The following is an 18,893-nucleotide window of genomic DNA, read 5'->3' on the forward strand; positions in this document are numbered from 1 at the left end:
GCCACTTTTGTGCTCTGTATAATGGAACAATAAGGAATTGCACAAGTACACAATTGGACATGGGACATGTCTAATTGGCCATATTTGAAAGTGTTGGTAATTTTTTTCTTTTTGTTAATTTTATGAAACGACATTTAATAGAAGTTATCTATAATAAAGCAACACGCTGACAGCGAATAAATATATTCTATACACATGGATCAAACTAGTGTAAAAACCCTCTTGCCCAAGAACCACAGAAAGAGTGATTTTTCAGTATGATTAACTCAATTTTCTCTATTAACAAAAATTCCTTGGAAAAAAAATTATCTCTTTCTCTTGGTTTAACTTTAATATAACTCAATTTTTTTTCAAATGATAATATCCTATGAGTGATATTATTTATTTCATTAATAATATTATTTATTTTATTAATGATATTTTAATAACTCAAAATTTTTTATAATAAATTTGAATAAAATACGAATTAATCTATATTTATACTTAGATTGGACTCAAATGTAACTCTCATAGACCATACAAGGAGCAGACGAACCGAACCGAAACCAAAGGTGTCGCACCAATCATTTGTTCACACAAACTCACTTTTATGTTAATTTTGAAATCTGATGCGGCACGCCACATGCAGAAAATGACCGTTGTGCTCAAAGTCATCCCTTCAAATCCAACGGTCACATTTCACTAGCCGTTAACAAAAAAAACTCAAAGCCAGACAAGCGCCCATTGTTTTTCTCCCTTTTATTCCCCTACTGAGTCGCAGCCCTTTTAGGTAGCTTCATTTGTCTTGAGCTCTTTTTAAATGCTCTTAGTGTAGATAGATTTTAGGGCATTTTTCATTTTTAAAGGTGGGATTTAGGGTTGACTTCGCTGTGGGTTGTGGGGTTTTCTGATTGTTTTCTAAGAAATAAAGAATGAACAAAATGGTTACGTCTGGTGAGAACAATCTTGAAATTACTAAACCCACTAATGTTCAAGGTAAATCTATGGATTTTATAGCAAGTGATGTCGATGGTAGATTCCACGATCGTCTAACATAGGTTTTTTTTTTTTTTTTTAAATTTTATGAAGGCGGATTGGAGATGGGTGGAAGAAAGCTTGGGCAGGAGATTAAGAACAACAGAAGAGCTTTGAGAGTTATCAATCAGAATTTAGTGGGAGCTCAAGCTTACCCCTGTGTTGTTAACAAGAGAGGCTTAACAGGGTAATTAATTTTCTTAATATATCATTTAAGATGAACTGGTTTTGCTATGTTCGTTGATTCAATTTCTGTTCACTTGGAATTGGAAGTTAAGTTTAGTTGGTGCTTGTTTTTTTGTCTCAGAAAGCTTGTCTGTGAAAAGAAGGAGCTTGTTCCAGTACATCGACCCATTACAAGGTTAGATTTTGTCTCTTTGGTTTTCCATTTGCCTTTTCGCTGGTGACAAGAGGTAGGAAAAGGTAAGAAATTTGAAATTCGAAACTTGGATCTTGTTTTGCTCACTGAAGAACAAACAAAAACATAACCCTTTTTTAGAATTGATTCATTGATGCTCACAACTGAATGAATTAAGGATTTTATCTTTGATTCTTTCCTGTTCACTACTCAGATTGCTCATTGTTTGACTTTTTGGTTTTTTTTTCAATTGCTACCATTCAGAAAGTTTGCTGCCCAGATCGCATGCCCCCCAGAGTTAAAGCAAGAACCTAAGAAGGCAAAAACTTTAGGTGAAAACACAAATGAATTTGGAGACTGTATATTCATAGATGTGGAGGAGAGCAAGACAACTTTAGATCAACCAGAACCAATGTTTTTAGAAGAAACAGAAGAAGCAAGCCTGAATGAAATGGATCAGATGGTATTTTTCTAAATCATTTGGAAAACTCTTAATTTATTGAAATGTGCAATTAACCCATATTTTTGTTGTTTTGAAATCTTGTAGGAGGAGGTTGAAATGGAGGATATAGATGAAGAGCCTCTTGTGGACATTGATGGTTGTGATGCAAAGAACCCATTAGCAGTTGTTGAATATGTTGAAGATTTGTATTCCTACTATAGAAAAATCGAGGTCTGTGGCTAAATTCCTGCTTGCTCTTTATACTCAAATTTTAAAATTTGAAGTTTGATAATTTGATATGCATTCTATAATACATTATATGTGTAAATTCAAATTCTTGTTTTTATTGGTAAATTAGCTTCTAAGGATCCCGGTTTGTGACTACTGATTCTCAATCGATCGAATCCGATATTTGACTGACTATTTTATAACTAATTATTAAAACTTCATTAATGTATGCCTTAATTAAGCAAAGTTTCTATTTAACCTGTATTTATTCATATATGTCATGCATTTATGTCTAATGCCCTGATTAGTACATACCTGTCAAATTTAACTTTTATCCTATGTAAGCAACATAATTTTGATTTGCAAATGTCATACCTAACAAGGACTGTGGATTTTACTCAAATTACGCAGTGTCTTAGCTGCGTCTCGCCGAACTACATGGCGCAGCAAATTGACATTAATGAGAGGATGAGGGCTATACTGATTGACTGGCTTATTGAGGTATTGAGTCACTCTCAACTTAAACAATACCTAGATGGTAATTGGGAAGTTTTATTCAAACATCTGAAGAAATGCTGTTCAAATTCATCAACCATGAATAATTGTATCTCCCTTGTTTAAATCTGCAGGTGCATGACAAGTTCGATCTAATGCACGAGACACTGTTTCTTGCGGTTAATATCATTGACCGATTTCTATCCCAGCAAACAGTAGTTAGAAAGAAACTTCAGTTAGTTGGTTTAGTTGCTATGCTTTTAGCCTGTAAGTATGAGGAGGTTTCTGTCCCTGCCGTTGGGGATTTAATTCTTATATCAGATAAAGCTTACAATAGAAAAGAAGTTCTTGAAATGGTAATTTTCTTTTTTTCAGTCACCATTGACAACTCCTCAATCCACACAGCAAATTATTTTACACGATTTTTCTTCGCAAACATGCAGGAATCCTTGATGCTTAACACATTACAATTTAACATGTCAGTCCCGACACCATATGTTTTCATCCAAAGGTTCCTCAAGGCTGCTCAGTCCGACAAGAAGGTTAATATTAGTACAAATATTTCTTCAAAATACTTGCAAATCTTCAATGTTTTTACAGTAACTAACTAAACAACCACCTGAAAACAGCTGGAGCTGCTCTCCTTCTACTTAATCGAGCTTTCACTTGTGGAATACGATATGCTCAAGTTCCCACCATCCTTGTTGGCAGCTGCTGCTATCTATGCAGCTCAATGTACTGTTTTCGGCTTCAAGCAGTGGAGTAAGACATGTCAGTGGCATAGTGGCTACTCAGAAGATCAACTCTTGTGAGTCATTTATTTTCTTCAATCTACCATCATTCATTCACTACAAATTCAGTAAAATGTAAAATCGAAACTCATTCGTTGCTTCCTTTTCCGTAACAGAGAATGTTCAAGACTTATGATTGGGTTCCACCAGAGAGCAGCAACGGGCAAACTCACTGGGGTACACAGGAAGTACCGCACATCTAAGTTTAGGTACACAGCAAAAGCAGAACCAGCACATTTTGTAATGGGGACTCAGCTATAACATGAAACAATGTATAGCTACTAACTTTACTTAATTGGGTTGGGGTTGAAAGGACACAGAAAAAATAACAGAGCAACTAGAGTTGCACCTGGGAAAATTTTTACTGTTGAATTTTTTAGGCCTGCAGCCCCAGTTGGTCCATAGCTATTACTTATTATTTCACATGATGTAATTGAACACATTTTCTCTTTGTAACATTTTACTTAAGTTTAAACAATAATTTTCATGATACCATAATTTTTTATTTTATTTCTTTGAAAATGGATCTTCTCTACTATATATGCTGGAGAAGCAACAACAAATTGTTTTTTCCTTTTTCCAATGATCTCCAATTCAACTGAGATCTCAGCGTCGTGCTCGAATTCATAAAGGTTATCTGTGTTAGATTTTCTTAAGAGTAATAACATGTTTATTCTATTAAAGTAATCCAACTTTATTTTTTTATTAAAAAGATTAAACTTTATAAAAATTACTTGTGTTAAATTCTTTTAAAAGTAACAACATATTTATTCTATTAAAAAGATCTGAACTTTTCATTTTTATGGAAGAGATTAAACTCTAATATTTTTTTATAAATTAAACCAAACTTATTTTCTATTAAATGTGCCAATTAGCTGGATACTGCTCTATTTGATTAATATGGTATCCACCTGGAATGGCGGCAACAAAAGTTTGAAACGGCAGCGCTTTGTCCTGTCAGCGTCTCACCAAACCTAAAAAGTCCATCTCCCTAACTATAAAGGCCACCAAGATTCAGATCTCAGCGCCCCCTAGTACAGCTTGGTTTCTTCATCTCTTCTCAAATTCCAACTTACAGAGGAAGACGCAGCGCCGACATGTCGTCCATCACTTCATCACCAAACTCTCTCTTCCTCAAGAACCCTAATCTCAAAACCAACACCAACAACTTCACACAATCTCCATACCTCAAACTCGCCTTCCCCACCAAAGCCAGACCCGTTTCTATCACCTGCTCTTCTTCAGCCGCGCAAATTCAAACCCAGCCCTCCACTCAGATCCATGCTCAGCAACCCGACCGGGTCTACAACTTCGCCGCTGGACCCGCCACGTTGCCTGAAAAAGTCTTGCTGAGGGCGCAATCAGAGCTCTACAACTGGCGTGGCTGCGGCATGAGCGTGATGGAAATGAGTCACAGAGGTAAGGAGTTTAAATCAATTATTGAAAAAGCTGAGTCGGATCTAAGAATACTTTTAAATGTCCCGGAAGAATATTCCGTTCTGTTCTTACAAGGCGGTGCCACGACGCAGTTCGCGGCGGTGCCCTTGAATTTGTGTTCACCAGATGACTCGGTGGACTATTTGGTTACCGGGTCCTGGGGTGATAAAGCTCTCAAAGAAGCACAAAAGTATTGTAAGACTAATGTTATTTGGTCTGGGAAAGCTGAGAAATATACAAAGATTCCAGCTTTTGATGGTTTGGAACAGAACCCAGATGCCAAATATTTGCATATTTGTGCTAATGAAACAATTCATGGAGTTGAGTTTAAGGATTATCCAATACCAAAGAATAAAACCGGGATTCTGGTTGCTGATATGTCTTCAAATTTTTGTTCTAAGACTGTTGATGTTTCAAAGTTTGGTGTTATATATGCTGGAGCCCAGAAAAATGTAGGCCCATCTGGGGTTACAATTGTGATTATCAGGAAGGATTTGATCGGCAATGCACAGAAAACGACACCAATAATGTTGGATTATAAGATTCATGATGAAAACAGGTCGCTGTATAATACACCTCCTTGTTATTGCATTTACATGTGTGGGTTGGTGTTCGAGTACTTGTTGGAATTGGGCGGGCTAGAGGAAGTGGAGAAGATGAACGAGACGAAGGCGAAGTTATTGTATAATGCCATTGATGGGAGCAATGGGTTTTACAGGTGCCCAGTTGAGAAGTCAGTGAGGTCACTGATGAATGTGCCCTTTACTTTGGAGAAATCTGAGTTGGAAGGTGAGTTTGTGAAGGAAGCTGCCAAGGAAAACATGGTGCAGTTGAAGGGGCATAGATCAGTTGGTGGGATGAGAGCTTCCATTTACAATGCTATGCCTTTGGCTGGAGTTGAGAAATTGGTTGCTTTCATGAAGGATTTCCAGGCAAAGCATGCTTGATTCAGTCATTGCAATGACATGAAGATTGAAGAGAGTCTTTTATCTTAGTGGAAATAATAATAATAAAAATAATATGTAGGATGTTGGTTTTTCATGGTTTGGTTTTCTGATCTCATGTTTCTTCATGGTTGTTGTTTTTGCATGGGTTTGGTGGGTAGTTAAGAATTTTGCTTATAATGTAATTTTCAGAGAGAAAATGAGAAGGAATTTTGAATGCATATGTGATGTTACTGTTAGGGTTGGATCCAAGCCAAACTGGCTCGGCTTGATTCAAATTGGAACTTCAATTCAGTTCAATTCAAATAGAAGTTTCAATTCAGTTTGAATACGTCTTTGATGACATTATTTATTTCGTTAGTGATACAATTTATCTTATTGATAATATTATTTATTTGATTAAAAATCTTATAATAATATATCCTAATCTCGAGATTAAGTTAGTTATATTTAGGTTTGCATTCGAAATTTAAGTTGAGTTTAATCACTTTATATTTAGGTTTGGATTAGTTTGATTTCACTCTCAGTTGTAGAGCCCCAATGCACTCCAATGGCGTGAGTATCTTGTGTTGTTTTGTCTCAAGCTTCTAATTATTCTTTTATTATAATAATGAAAATTGTATAATAATAGCACCTGACTTGTTTGTGTATATATGCATTTTTATCTGACAAATCTTACTGATTTTGGACTGGTTTCAGTAATAAAATTGGACAGCATAGACAGTCTTGCCCACCACCCACCAGCTCATACCAACTTCAACTTGCAAATCCTTTTCATTTTGAAAATGGTGCCACTTTGTGTTTCTCTCTCTCCAAATAAATCAGAAAATTTAATGCTGCATGTGAAGAAATATTAACATACGCAAAACTCGAGTCATATGAGGTCTTGACTAATGTTTTTACATCTGGATCGGGTTAATGCCCAGATTAAAGCTTGACTTGATTAAAGAACTGATCCACAAGTCGATCAATCCTGTTTAAAATTTTATATATATTAAATAGGCCAAACGACTATTTCCCACCCAAGGTTTGATATTTTCTCAAAAGTCCCTCCTTTAACTATAGAAACATCAAACACCCACACATGACCGGTTAGATTTAACCAAACCCTAACGCCTGTAAATTTTATCTCCTTTTACCCCCTAAACTTTAAAAACTAAAATTTTTTCCTAGCTTAAGTTTTAAAAAATAGCAGTTTCACCCTAGGGTTTGGTTTTGAAATCTCCGGCGACCGTTCCGGCTCCATTGCCGACGGCCTCTCCCTCCCGAAGCAACCTCTCCTTCCGGCGAATGTTTTCCTCCCATTTGGAGGATCGATCGACGTCGGCTTGGCCTTGGGAGACGAAGAACTTCGTCGGGGAAGACGAAGTTCTTCATCTCCCAAGGCCAAGCCGACGCCGATCGATCCTCCAAATGGGAGGAAAACATTCGCCGGAAGGAGAGGTTGCTTCGGGAGGGAGAGGCCGTCGGCAATGGAGCCGGAACGGTCGCCGGAGATTTCAAAACCAAACCCTAGGGTGAAACTGCTATTTTTTAAAACTTAGGCTGAGGGAAAATTTTAGTTTTTAAAGTTTAGGGGGACAAAATTAGATTCTATTTTAGTTTATTTTTAATATTATAGCAAAAATGACGATTTTACCCCTACAACCGTTAGGATTTGGTTAAATCTAACCGGCCATGGGTGGATGTTTGGTGTTTTCATAGTTAAAGGGGAGACTTTTGAGAAAACATCAAACCTTGGGTGGGAAATAGTCGTTTGGCCTATTAAATATGCTTACCAGACAATGTTTACTAATAAATATATATTTTTTTTGGTGGCATATATGTCTACTGACTCATGCGAGTCCCTTCATCCTTGATAATTGGTTTGGTTTTAGTCCTACTAATTGATAGACCTGGTTCAAAATAAGCTTACGATCAGCTAACATCGTTTGCACCTAGAAAGAATGGATCTAAAGAAATTACCTATAACACAGAAATATGCCTGGGAACCAACTCATAACAGTGTACTTAAAATATTACATCTAAAGGGATCAAAAGGTAAACTTTAAGCTAAGGGGATGAAAATTTCAAAAAAAAAAAAAGATTTTTGAAGCCAGCAACGCCATGCGTGCACTTACCCCCCAGGCAGGTTTGCCACTCATTTACATGATACCTACAGTTTGTTGAACGTATAATATATATATATATATATATGTTTAGAGGGGTGGATTTAAACAGAGTTAAAATAAAACAATGGTCAACTCAAGTTTCGCAAAGAGCCAAAATGACCAACTCAAGATTGAGTTAGGCTAAGAAAAATAATCATTGATGAGACTAGTCAGATGCGGATCCAAACTCAACTTGATAAAATCCAACCCTATACACATCCATTATAAGTTCTTTTTATGCTTCTGAATTACTATGAGCAGCGTCATATAAGATCACATTAATGTTATTAAATGCACAGGGTACTATACAAAAAATTATTAAAAACGCGAAAAAAAATCCGCCTAACTCAATGTTTAATTCCAGATTTACTTGATGAATTTTTGTTTCTGCATAATTTTGATTTTTGCATATGGTTCTCTGAGCATAATTTTTTCATACTCTACAGAGACTTGAGAGAAAGAAAAACAACTTCAATATTTCTTCCTGATAGCGTCGCTGAACATGGCCGGAACCTTCATACTCTCATAATCGTTGTATATCCATGTCACTCGTAACTGTTCTGTTGTCTATATTATCTGAAGAATTGACAAAGTAATGTTACACAACAATACAAGATTTACTGACCACACACCTCTGATTTTGAATCTGCAGCCAGGCAGCCGACATCTGCAGCAAGTTGCGATGATTGTGGATGATTCTCATGTGATAAAAGAATTCTCATTTGGTCATTTGGTCATTCTACTATGAAAATGAGAATCTTGAGAAAAGTGATAGACTGGATCCTGAAGCATCACTTGGCGGAGTGGGCGGGACATCCGTGGAGCTGCGGTCGGCTTGTTGACACTTCTGCATCTGCATTTGCATAGCCGATGTAGCAATAAGCACATGATCAGAGAAACACCTAAGGGGATCATTTCATACTAAGAACTTCCCCCAACAAGGAGCTGACCAGAAAGAAATCGACTGCATGACATGTTGTTCTACTTTGCATATCAAGTTTACAATTAACCACGAATTTGGAGCTCTTAAGTGTGAGAGATTATGAAATCTAAATATTTCATCATAATGATATAGCATTGTAACAGATATTTCAATTTTATAGGAAAAAAGGTCGATTGGATTACAACCAACAGAAGATACAGAAAAGGGCAAGCTAACCACACAAAGGTGTAGCCATCCATAGACCTGAAACAGGTCATTCGCTTCTCATAGAATCACAATGATTCGCATAGAATCACAATGACCTACATCGAAAATAATTCACATGTCATTAACACATAATATGCCACAAAAGATTAAGATTTTGGACCGGTAATTATTGTCAGAATCGCTGACTGATGCATCATACAAGCAATAACATCAGAAAAAATGGCAATAAATGGACAATCTTATATCATGAGCTTCTGATTCTTAGATTAACAGTTATGGGCATCTATGTAGTTTCACACTTTCATTAGGTACCTGTTGTTCCCTTTCTTTTCAGGATGATTCTTAGGGCATCAGTATAGTACAAACTAAATTATGGACCAACTAACATATTTTTAAGTAAAAATCAGAATCTGACCTCTTCAGGACTGAATTGAAGAAGCATTGCTATTACAGGTAGCAAGGCCTCAACTTCACCTGCAAAGCAGAAATTTATTGGAAATTAATATCATTAGATAGGAGAAATTAGAAGATGTTTTACTAATGTGATCATTACGGGCACCTGTTTCAAGAAGCTTTACGACAACATTTTTCAGATATGTCATATCAACCCCTTCTCGCTTCAGCTTTCTTTCCATGTTGCGAAGCTCTTCCTTCAACATCGCTTCCTGCATTATGAGATCAAAATTAGTGCCAACAGGAAAGAGAAAAAACCAATAATTCACAAAGCAGACACCCCCAACTCCATATTTGTAAATACAGTATGGTTCACTCCTCAATTAGATCATGAACATAAAAAGAAAAATGAATGAGATATTGAATTGAAAGAAAATGAGTAATTGCAAGACCAAAGACAAAATACAATATATTGATACCCATTGTACTAATGTTCTACCTTGAATATATGGATGCCCATTCAAGAAGGTCTTTTTTGGAATATGGGCAGAAAGTCACATGTAATTTTTATTAATTTTGTCCTTAATTGGTATTACCCTAAACTTTTCTTTGAGGCAGTACTGTCTTCTACCGAGTCAGTTCTTATATTGAATGCTAATCCCTGTACTCTACATGCCTCTACAACTGACTCAATTTCCAGTATTAATACCTGTTGGGTATGGAGACGATTTTCATGCTCAAGCTCCTCAATTTCCTCCTGAAGTGGAAGCAAATATAAGAAACTGAACTGTGAAGGAGTAACTGAGCAACAGATTGGAATGACATACTTGAAGTGCCAAAATGTGCCGCTGGGTCTGTGCTAGTTCTTCCTCTCTCTGAGCTTGTTGCCTGGCCAAAAGCTGAAATTTGACACATAAAAATACACAAGAATGTCTTAGAGAAGTAATATATATGTAAAATAAACAAACCACAGGTGTGCAACAAATGAATCTTATATACATAAGCCTAAAATTGCATTACCTAAAAACCTCAAATTGGATTATAAATACTCAGTATATTCTAATATCCAATGATATTTAGATTAAATGTGCTATGGACATCTCACAAATTTTAAATGTTTGAAAAGATTTCACTGGAGAGACTATGTTTGTACCAGAATCTGCTGCTCTGCTACCGAGGTGCCAGAATTCATAGCATCCTGTTTTTGTGAAGCTGATCATAACAGTTTGAAAGGACATTAAAAGCCAGACAGCCACTCCATATAAATCAGTAGTGAAAAAACCCCATACCTGCACTGTAATTATCACTGTGGTTGGCCTGGTATTATTTATCACATTGTCAGCCCATATTACAGAAGGGGAAGACCACCTTATTAACATATTAAGTATCAAGCCAATGTTTAAAAATAAATGAGAAGAAAGGAAGAAAAATACTGTTGGTCTTGACTCCAGAGATCTTTGAAGATTCTTATTCTCATCCAGAATTCTAGAAATTTCACTGTCTCTCTCCTCAATCATTCTATCAGCCAGATCACGGAATGAATCATGTTCTCCCTACAGGTTATGAATCCAATAGCAGGAGATATAAAATGATGTTTAACATTATACAAGCCAATAAAACAACAACATGCAAAGATACCTTCAGTCGTTTATACTGTAGTCTAAGTTCTTCTAATTCCTTTTGTACATCTAGACCAGAGGATGCTTCATTTTGAGATTTCAATAATTCACATCTGACTGTAAAATCACAATTGTAAGTTTAACTGCATTTTATAATACAATCAACATGGAATTATACCAAACATAATTAGACTTTTTTTTTTTTTTGGGTAAGTAATTCAAATTAAGGTTTTACAAGTGTGGTAGAGGTCTGAAACCAGACATTTTCCTTGAAGGTTCTAATGTTTTATCAGTTTTGCTAACCCCAGATGTTAACAGCATCACATCAGACTTAGCATGGACATGTTACCTTGCCATGATTCTTCCACATTTTGAAGGGTTTTCCCCCATGTTTCTTTCTCTAATAGGTGTTGAGCATTCAGAGAATCAAGCTTTATCTCCAAGTTCTTTATCTGCTGCCTGGCATTGTCTAGGGCTGCGTCTCTGATGTAAAATGGTGAAAATAAGAATTCTTAGGACAGTGCAAAAAAAATATCTGAGTTATGGCTTTTCATGCATAGTGCGATCCTCAGACACAATAACACATGCAGATGCAAAAGTACTTATTCTCGAACTCCTACAGGACAAAAGTTCAAAAGCATGATGTATAATTAACAAAAAGACAAGATTTGCCTTTCTGCAAGCTCTTTATCATGATTTGCCAAAGCATCGTGAAGATCTTGAAGGGCCTTATCCCTTTCTTCAGATACCAGTGACACTTCTTTTTCAGCCTCCTGCACGACCAATACCCCAAATGAATAATTGTAATATACTTATACTAAATGTTTTTCTTAACAATATATGAGAAAGGAACCAAACTTTCATACTTTCAATGCTTCCTCGAGAGCTTTGAGCTGCTCAGAGTCGTTAGCAGCAGCTAGTTCTGCGTCTTTTTTTTGGAGAAGTGAATGAGCACGAACCTTGTAAGAAGAGAATTCACTTTCAATGCGGCTGATCTGCAAGGCATAAGTTAGAGAAGGAAATAAGAGTGCAGACCGTAAATAAGGAAACAATTAAAAATTCAGAACTTCACATTTAAGTGCACAGACTACAAGATGCAGTCTGTATGTTCTAATCCATTAATTAAACTCCATACTCGGTGATTTTTTTTTTTAAATATAGTTTATCAAGCAACAAGATGTACTTGTCTAAACATTCTTATGGACATTTATATACCTCCTTTTTAAGAGCCATAAGTTCAGCATCTCTACTACTTAGCATCTGGGTTTGCACAGACATTTCAGATTCCAGCTGACCTGCCCGAAGAATGCATAAGTGTTCATCTCAGCATGTCAATGTCAGCGGGAAAACATTTTATGAGAAATGCAATGTATACTTCTCAACTTAGCTGCTTCAATTTCAGCTCGTATGCAGTTACTCTCAGCAATTTCAAGTTTCTTTTTCAGTGCCTGAGAGGCAGCTTCCCAGCTCTCCTTTTCGTTCTCCTGCATTCACAGCATAGCTCATAAAGCAAGAACTAGAAATAATACACATTTGAACTAGTAATATAAATAAGGTAATGATTATATGGTGTTATTAATCAATTAAACTATCCCAACAGAAAATGTGAAAAGTACAAGGCTTTTCACCTACAAATTACCCAATTTGATGCTTCACCTTCTAAGAACATACTGAAAAGCATACTGCTCATTTTTCTTAACCTAAGAATGAGGTTTACGGTATCTTAGGCAAGATAAGCAGGGTCTATATGTCAAAAATCCTGGGTGCAATAATTTCAGTGATCACTTTATTAAGTAAAATTTGTAGGTTTCCAGTGAAAATAATTTCAAAGTGGATAATATTGAGGTCAAAACATTTGATCAGAACTAACAAAGCATATTCTTAATGAAATATTCCAAATAGGATATAACAAAAGTAAGCAAAAAAGAGGAGAGAGGTAATAAAGACTCCAGAATTAACAATGACAAACATTGATTCTTGTGATGACATAGATGATATTCTCTAGGTCAATAAGATTCACTGAAGTTTATAAAAGCTGAATCAGCATATGAGAGATTTACCTGACACATAAGGGTTAAGCACCTCAAAAAGCAACTGAACATTTATCATTTATGTAAACACCCACATAATCACAGCCCTTACATGTAAATGAAGAAGAAAAAAGATATCATTTTACTCTTTTTTGTGCATGCTAAAGTTTGATTCATTGTGGTTCAACTTTAGGTGATGACACAAATGGTGTCCCTCTAAATCTATAAAACTTCACCAAACCTAATAAGGTTAACTCAATGTTTAGGTGCTTAATAGCCCATCACATAATGGTTAAGGATAGCATAAGCAATTAAGACATTTACAACTAAAAAATAAGTAACATTGTTAAAACTCGCTAGAACTTTGACTCATACATGCTCATTTTTCAGGTGGGCAATCTCTCCTTTAACAGTTTCCACAGCAGCTCTAAGCCTTGCTGCTTTACCTGTAGAAGCTGCTTCCATCTCAGCAATCTTAGACTCTTTCTCTGCAATTAGTACCTGAGAAAATATTAAAGCTTAGAGTAATGCAATTAGGATAATCCAGAGACAAGCACCAGCAGAATGATTCAGGTGGTAAAACATGCCTAAAAAGTAAAGATATGAAAGGGAACTAACTGTAGTTCAGCCCTTTTTACATTCTTTCTCAAGAAAATCAATGTTACATAGATTGCATTACCACTTCCATTTTTACAGGTGTGATAGCTATGTAACTCATTCAATCACTTTTCTCTTTTAATTTCAAAATTTTATAGAATGTTCTCACCTGTAAAGATGAAATTGTTTCGGTTGCTTTGCTTCTGTCAGATAAAGCATCAGCAAGCTGGGCTTCCAAGCTCTCTAAATTCTGAGGAAAACAAGAAATAAGCATCATTAGATAATCAACAGGAAGGAAAGAAAATAAAATTAACATCTAAGGAAAGAAACATCTGATGCATTAAAATGTGAATTCACCTTTTGATGTTTAGCAGAAAGTTCAGCTATAGAAGCTTGCCTTTTCTCTTCTGCAGCTTGTATTGAGGCTCTCATGTCTTCCAAAATCTAAATGAACAAGCTATCAAACTTAAATTCTTGATTTAAACTGTGCAGACATAAAATATCAGAGAAATTAAGCAGAGGAACAAAAAAGAGCCTTAAAACAGTCAGCTCCCGAAGTTGGACAAGATAGGCACTTTCCATGGGTTGTAGCTTATAAATGCACATGCAAAATCAACTCAAAGAGACATAATTATCAATATGGATGATTGATTATGATTCAAACAACATCTAGCAGCTTGAAACAAAATCCAAGGGGAATTGCACCTTTGTTGATCAAATATATGAAATAAACTAAGAAATTCTTCAATAGCAAGGTGATACAAAGCAATTGCAGTTGCAAAAAATAATGAGGCAAAATATTGTTATATAGGATACATTGTTAATTTTTTCGTTCTTCTAAAGAAATAGGAAACAAAGAATACATCTGACTAGGGACAAACAAAGAAGAAAATTGATAGGCTTATTTGTAAGCATAAACACATTGTCAGAGAATATAAAAGTGTCAACTCTACTTCAGAAATTGTAATATATACTACGAGAAAAAGAACCTATTCTCTTCAAAAAAAGAGTGACCATAATCACCTGCTCTTTCTCCAGAAGTGACTGTTGCAATGCCTCAAGAGCATTTTCTTTAGGTTGCAATGAACAGCGCAACTCCTCAATGTTGTCTCGGAGTCTGGATATCAATGGCAGATTATAAATACAAAAGAAATACAGTCAAAAATGAAAAGTATTATGTAAGGAAATCCCATTTTAAGAACACAATTTTGAAATTGTTTCACCAAACCTTGGCAACATGCTAAGTGAACATGTTAATGTTTGAAAAATGAAAAATTTCTAATAATTATACAACTAAAGACTTTTCACACAACCAATCCAGAGTGCTCAAAAAAATAAATACTTTGTATTAGTCAAGAAAAAGGAACAATCTGTTCAAAGAATTTCTGATCCTATAGTGACAGACTAGACCATAAACTCTACTAATGAAAGCTTTAACTCCACCTACTCATGAAAATTGGATAAGCACAAAAACACGCACAGATTCTTCACCAGGCAGAAACTGTAAAAAAGTTAATAGGGACTTCTTAAACTTATGCTTTATTCAAAATTAGCATAAATAAGATCATTCACACAAAATTTCCCTTTTCCAGAAATTATACATATGGCTCCCTACATATCACATATACACATGCAAAGATTCACACTCAGGTATAAAGTTTCTCAAATTATGTAAAACACTTGTCTCAATAAGCAATTGATTAGGGAATTACTTATTATTAGCACTCCTCAATTGTTGCCTCTCGGCATCCATTGCTTTCAATGCATCATTTGCTTGTTGCCTAGTGCGCTCCAACTCTTGTTGCAATGCTGAGTGTTGGGATGATGCTCGTTCAGCTGTTTCTGTCACTTCACGGAATCGAGCGTCAAGATCATCCTTCTCCTGAAGTGGAGATCTCCAAACACCAATTTAATTTTCTCCAACATACAAATGTAGCAACATAAATAAATAAAAGGAATTCAAACTTCAAATGAGAACATCCAAACATCCTGTATCCTCTTTTCTTTTAACACTAGTTCATCATTCTCACTTGACAAAGAGAACAGTAAATAGCCTTAGGCATAATTAAATGTAATATCATAGTAGATTATAAGAAAGTAATTATAAATAAACCGTTAAGAAAGCTGGAGCCACAACTAAACCCCCTCTCATCCCTAAAGGAGAGAAAATATGAAATGTTTTTTCACCAGAGCAACAGAGAAACTGAAAAGCTAAATGCACAGACTCACAAAGGAAAGAAAGGATGACAAAGATGCAGAGTTTATAGGCCTTTCAAGAGAAAGCACAATTATTATAAAGGTCCCTTTGACCAGATATCAGCCTGATACAGAATCAACCACAATTCTTTATAAACATGCAGATATCTCAAATAATAACCAAGGAATTGAAGACCACATGACTGAAATTTTTCATGACTGCTAAAATTGTAAGCATTACATCCATTTGATCTTATGCAGAGCTGGATATAGCAAATGGATGATGCAGCAGTCTTATAAAGTGACAAACTAAAGGGAACAGAATCCAGCTAAAGAAATCACCTAAGACCACATGACTGAAATTTTTCATGACTGCTAAAATTGTAAGCATTACATCCATTTGATCTTATGCAGAGCTGGATATAGCATATGGATGATGCAGCAGTCTTATAAAGTGACAAACTAAAGGGAACAGAATCCAGCTAAAGAAATCACCTTCTGAACCTCTTGAATACGCTGCTTTGCTCGTTTATGGAGCCTGCTAAATTTGGAGTCAAGTTCAGTGTACTTCTCCTCACGCTCTTTAATTTCTTGATCCAACTTCTGCTGAGCTACAAATTGAAACAAATTCTACATATTCAGGTTAAAAGAGAAATAAATGCTTCAAGCAAACAAGTAAGCCACCATAATCTCCATATGTCAAGAAAAGAAGAATTTGGAATGTGACAACAAATGTTAAATACATGTGTGTTCCATCACTAATTCACATATACCAATACATAGGCATAAATATACAGTATCTGACCTTCAGCAAGCTTGGTAGAGAATTCTTGAGCCTTTGCATCTGCCTCTGAATATGCCACTCGTAGATGCTCCAAAGCTTTCTCTGCAGCACCACGAGTTTCTTTCTCTTCATGGAGTTCTTTACTCAAAGACTCAATTCTTTCATACAGCTCTTTGACATCCACAGATTTCCTACTCTCCTGCACAACTTCTTTTTGTTGGCACGACCCATCATCCTCTGATCTAAGAGTTTTCAATCCCTCAAACTGAGACTTCAAGATTTCATTCTGAAATTTCAGTTCTATGACCATTTCCAAAAGCTGATCATGGTCAACATTTGCATAATCGTCTCTGTCATCATCAGTCACATTTTCCTTCACAAGACTCCCATTAATTCCACCATTGGCATCAGACAACTGTTTCTCAGTCTTTAAAGAATCTTCCATGCCACTTTCAGATACTACACTAATGCTCTCTCCCTCTTCTGACATTATCACATAAACCTAATACTGAACTGCAGTAATCCATTTCCAAAGTATCATAATTAATGAAATTTTATGAAAAAAATATAAAAAAAATCTAATCACGAATACTACTACAGTACTAATAACAGACTAATCAAATAAACCAACAACTTAAATTTGAAGCCACTGTATACAAATTCAAGCCAGAATTTGTAATTCTCACAGTTCTAATTATAGAATTAAACAAGAATTGACAATTAACACCAAAATTCAAACAAATAAATTTGACAGGATTTCCTTCAAAACTAACATCGTCTCCCTCTTCTGACATTATCACATCATCCTAATGTTGAACCATAAATTAACATTACCAAGGTATCGACATTATTAACATTCATTAAAAAAATACTGCAAGCTCTATTATCACTAATAATAACTACTACGATACTATTGACAGAAATCAGACGAACCAACCAAAGTGAGTTTGATTACAAATGAGTACAAATCCAAGCCAATTTTTTAAATTGTAACAGTTCTAATTATAGAATTAAACAACAATACAATAAAATTCAAATAATCAAATTCGCCTGGATCTCATTCAAAGTTTAGAATAACATCAGATCCAATTAATCGAAATTATTGAGAGCAATTATCTAAAATCACACAGAATGAGCGTTACCTTGATATCGTACTTATGAACAAAAAACCGAGGAGACCTTCCTCAATCAGAAACTCTGAATTTTCAAACTTGATATCAGCTGAAATGAGAAGATCTCAAGCTACCATGCACGAAACGCAGGAGGCAGAAGAGGAAACGTTGTCGTTTCGGTAGAGTTCACGTTGCTTCTGTTCTGCTTATTTGGGCCGACTCGTTGTGGACTTCCATCGCTTTTTCAGTTTTTTAAAAAATACAGTTGTTGTAGAGTAGATGTAGGGGTGCAATCAGCCCCCCTGAGCTGAGTAATGATTGGTTTTTATATGCACACACGCTTAAATCGAGTTTGAGAGGAAAATGATTTATTTGATTTTGGTTAAAAAAATAATTTTGTGTTACTAAATGGATATTGCAATCAAACTACGTTAATTTATTTTAATTATATTAATATATACATATTTATATATATTATTATATGATTAAATAATTTTAAATTAATAATAAAATAACACTTAATTATTTAATAACATATATAAATATATATATATTTATATATCCGAAATAAATATATATAATATTACTTGATCATTATTACACATAAACATTATTACAGATAAAATATTTATATTTATCTAATTTTTATTATAGATTGGTGTAACATAAAATAAAATATAGATTAATAATAAAGTAATATTTCCACATAAAAAAGATATATAAATTTACTAATATCAATTTGTAAAAAAATTGCAAGTTGCAATCTTTGTTTACTGGATGAATGGATGTAGAGTTCCATTAAATCTGAAATGTTTGAAATTAAATTTGAGTTTGAAATGAATAAGTTGAATTTGAGTCTCACTGACTTATTGAGCTAAAATTAGATTTTATTTGAATTTGATTATCATAAAATTTAACTCTAATGTGATATAATCATAAATAAAGACGGATTGAAACTGAGTTAAACTCGGATAAAAATTAACGCAAAAAAGCCCTGTAAACAAGAGAGGAAAAGTTAGCAAAGATAAATAATAAGAAGAACTCCCTACAGATATGCCCAAAGGATTGGCTGCACCTTATAGCCCAGCCCAATCTGTTCTAGAAAGGCATAGCCCACATTTTTTGTGGGTCATGTTAAAGCCTAAGCGTTCAA

General features: G+C 35.0%; 3 protein-coding genes across 5 annotated transcripts; 2 read left to right on the forward strand and 1 right to left on the reverse strand.

The window, feature by feature from the left end:
* The first annotated feature begins 746 nt into the window (after nucleotides 1-746).
* LOC123199360 (G2/mitotic-specific cyclin-2-like) lies at nucleotides 747-3,820 on the forward strand. Of its 2 annotated transcripts, XM_044614329.1 has the most exons (10): nucleotides 752-975; nucleotides 1,069-1,201; nucleotides 1,322-1,375; nucleotides 1,637-1,835; nucleotides 1,920-2,045; nucleotides 2,454-2,543; nucleotides 2,672-2,893; nucleotides 2,981-3,079; nucleotides 3,167-3,345; nucleotides 3,445-3,820. In XM_044614329.1, exons 1-10 carry the CDS (start codon nucleotides 912-914, stop codon nucleotides 3,587-3,589), a joined length of 1,311 nt encoding a protein of 436 aa, XP_044470264.1. In that variant the 5' UTR covers nucleotides 752-911; the 3' UTR covers nucleotides 3,590-3,820. The 2 variants fall into 2 exon arrangements, with proteins under 2 accessions (XP_044470263.1, XP_044470264.1); XM_044614328.1 differs by having other exon boundaries at nucleotides 747-975; nucleotides 2,672-3,079.
* Nucleotides 3,821-4,325: 505 nt separating this feature from the next.
* Nucleotides 4,326-6,038, forward strand: LOC123199361 (phosphoserine aminotransferase 2, chloroplastic-like). Its single transcript, XM_044614330.1, has one exon. The coding sequence runs from the start codon at nucleotides 4,426-4,428 to the stop codon at nucleotides 5,710-5,712; it is 1,287 nt and encodes a 428-aa protein (XP_044470265.1). The 5' UTR covers nucleotides 4,326-4,425; the 3' UTR covers nucleotides 5,713-6,038.
* Nucleotides 6,039-8,206: 2,168 nt separating this feature from the next.
* LOC123199362 (protein GRIP) lies at nucleotides 8,207-18,054 on the reverse strand. Of its 2 annotated transcripts, none has more exons than XM_044614333.1 (22): nucleotides 17,784-18,054; nucleotides 16,650-17,141; nucleotides 16,340-16,455; nucleotides 15,361-15,530; nucleotides 14,672-14,765; nucleotides 14,006-14,092; nucleotides 13,818-13,898; nucleotides 13,427-13,552; nucleotides 12,397-12,505; nucleotides 12,237-12,316; nucleotides 11,888-12,016; nucleotides 11,694-11,794; nucleotides 11,371-11,504; nucleotides 11,041-11,138; nucleotides 10,836-10,955; nucleotides 10,692-10,719; nucleotides 10,556-10,614; nucleotides 10,230-10,301; nucleotides 10,112-10,159; nucleotides 9,569-9,674; nucleotides 9,425-9,483; nucleotides 8,207-8,712 (listed from the first exon to the last, which is right to left on the reverse strand). In XM_044614333.1, exons 2-22 carry the CDS (start codon nucleotides 17,116-17,118, stop codon nucleotides 8,602-8,604), a joined length of 2,397 nt encoding a protein of 798 aa, XP_044470268.1. In that variant the 5' UTR covers nucleotides 17,119-17,141; nucleotides 17,784-18,054; the 3' UTR covers nucleotides 8,207-8,601. The 2 variants fall into 2 exon arrangements, with proteins under 2 accessions (XP_044470268.1, XP_044470267.1); XM_044614332.1 differs by having other exon boundaries at nucleotides 17,771-18,053.
* Nucleotides 18,055-18,893: the final 839 nt, after the last annotated feature.

The sequence above is a fragment of the Mangifera indica genome, chromosome 16 (assembly GCF_011075055.1).
Source record: "Mangifera indica cultivar Alphonso chromosome 16, CATAS_Mindica_2.1, whole genome shotgun sequence".
Taxonomy (NCBI): domain Eukaryota; kingdom Viridiplantae; phylum Streptophyta; class Magnoliopsida; order Sapindales; family Anacardiaceae; genus Mangifera; species Mangifera indica.

Excerpts from the sequence above, each read along its gene's own strand:
- LOC123199360 (XM_044614328.1), top strand. The coding sequence starts at position 912 with ATGAACAAAATGGTTACGTCTGGTGAGAACAATCTTGAAATTACTAAA. Across the intron at positions 2,544-2,671 it reads TGATTGACTGGCTTATTGAG|GTGCATGACAAGTTCGATCT; the intron begins GTATTGAGTCAC and ends TTAAATCTGCAG. Across the intron at positions 3,346-3,444 it reads TACTCAGAAGATCAACTCTT|AGAATGTTCAAGACTTATGA; the intron begins GTGAGTCATTTA and ends TTTCCGTAACAG.
- LOC123199361 (XM_044614330.1), top strand. The coding sequence starts at position 4,426 with ATGTCGTCCATCACTTCATCACCAAACTCTCTCTTCCTCAAGAACCCT.
- LOC123199362 (XM_044614333.1), bottom strand. The coding sequence starts at position 17,118 with ATGTCAGAAGAGGGAGAGAGCATTAGTGTAGTATCTGAAAGTGGCATG. Across the intron at positions 11,139-11,370 it reads TGTGGAAGAATCATGGCAAG|TCAGATGTGAATTATTGAAA; the intron begins GTAACATGTCCA and ends GTGATTTTACAG. Across the intron at positions 10,720-10,835 it reads CTCTGGAGTCAAGACCAACA|GCCAACCACAGTGATAATTA; the intron begins GTATTTTTCTTC and ends AAATAATACCAG.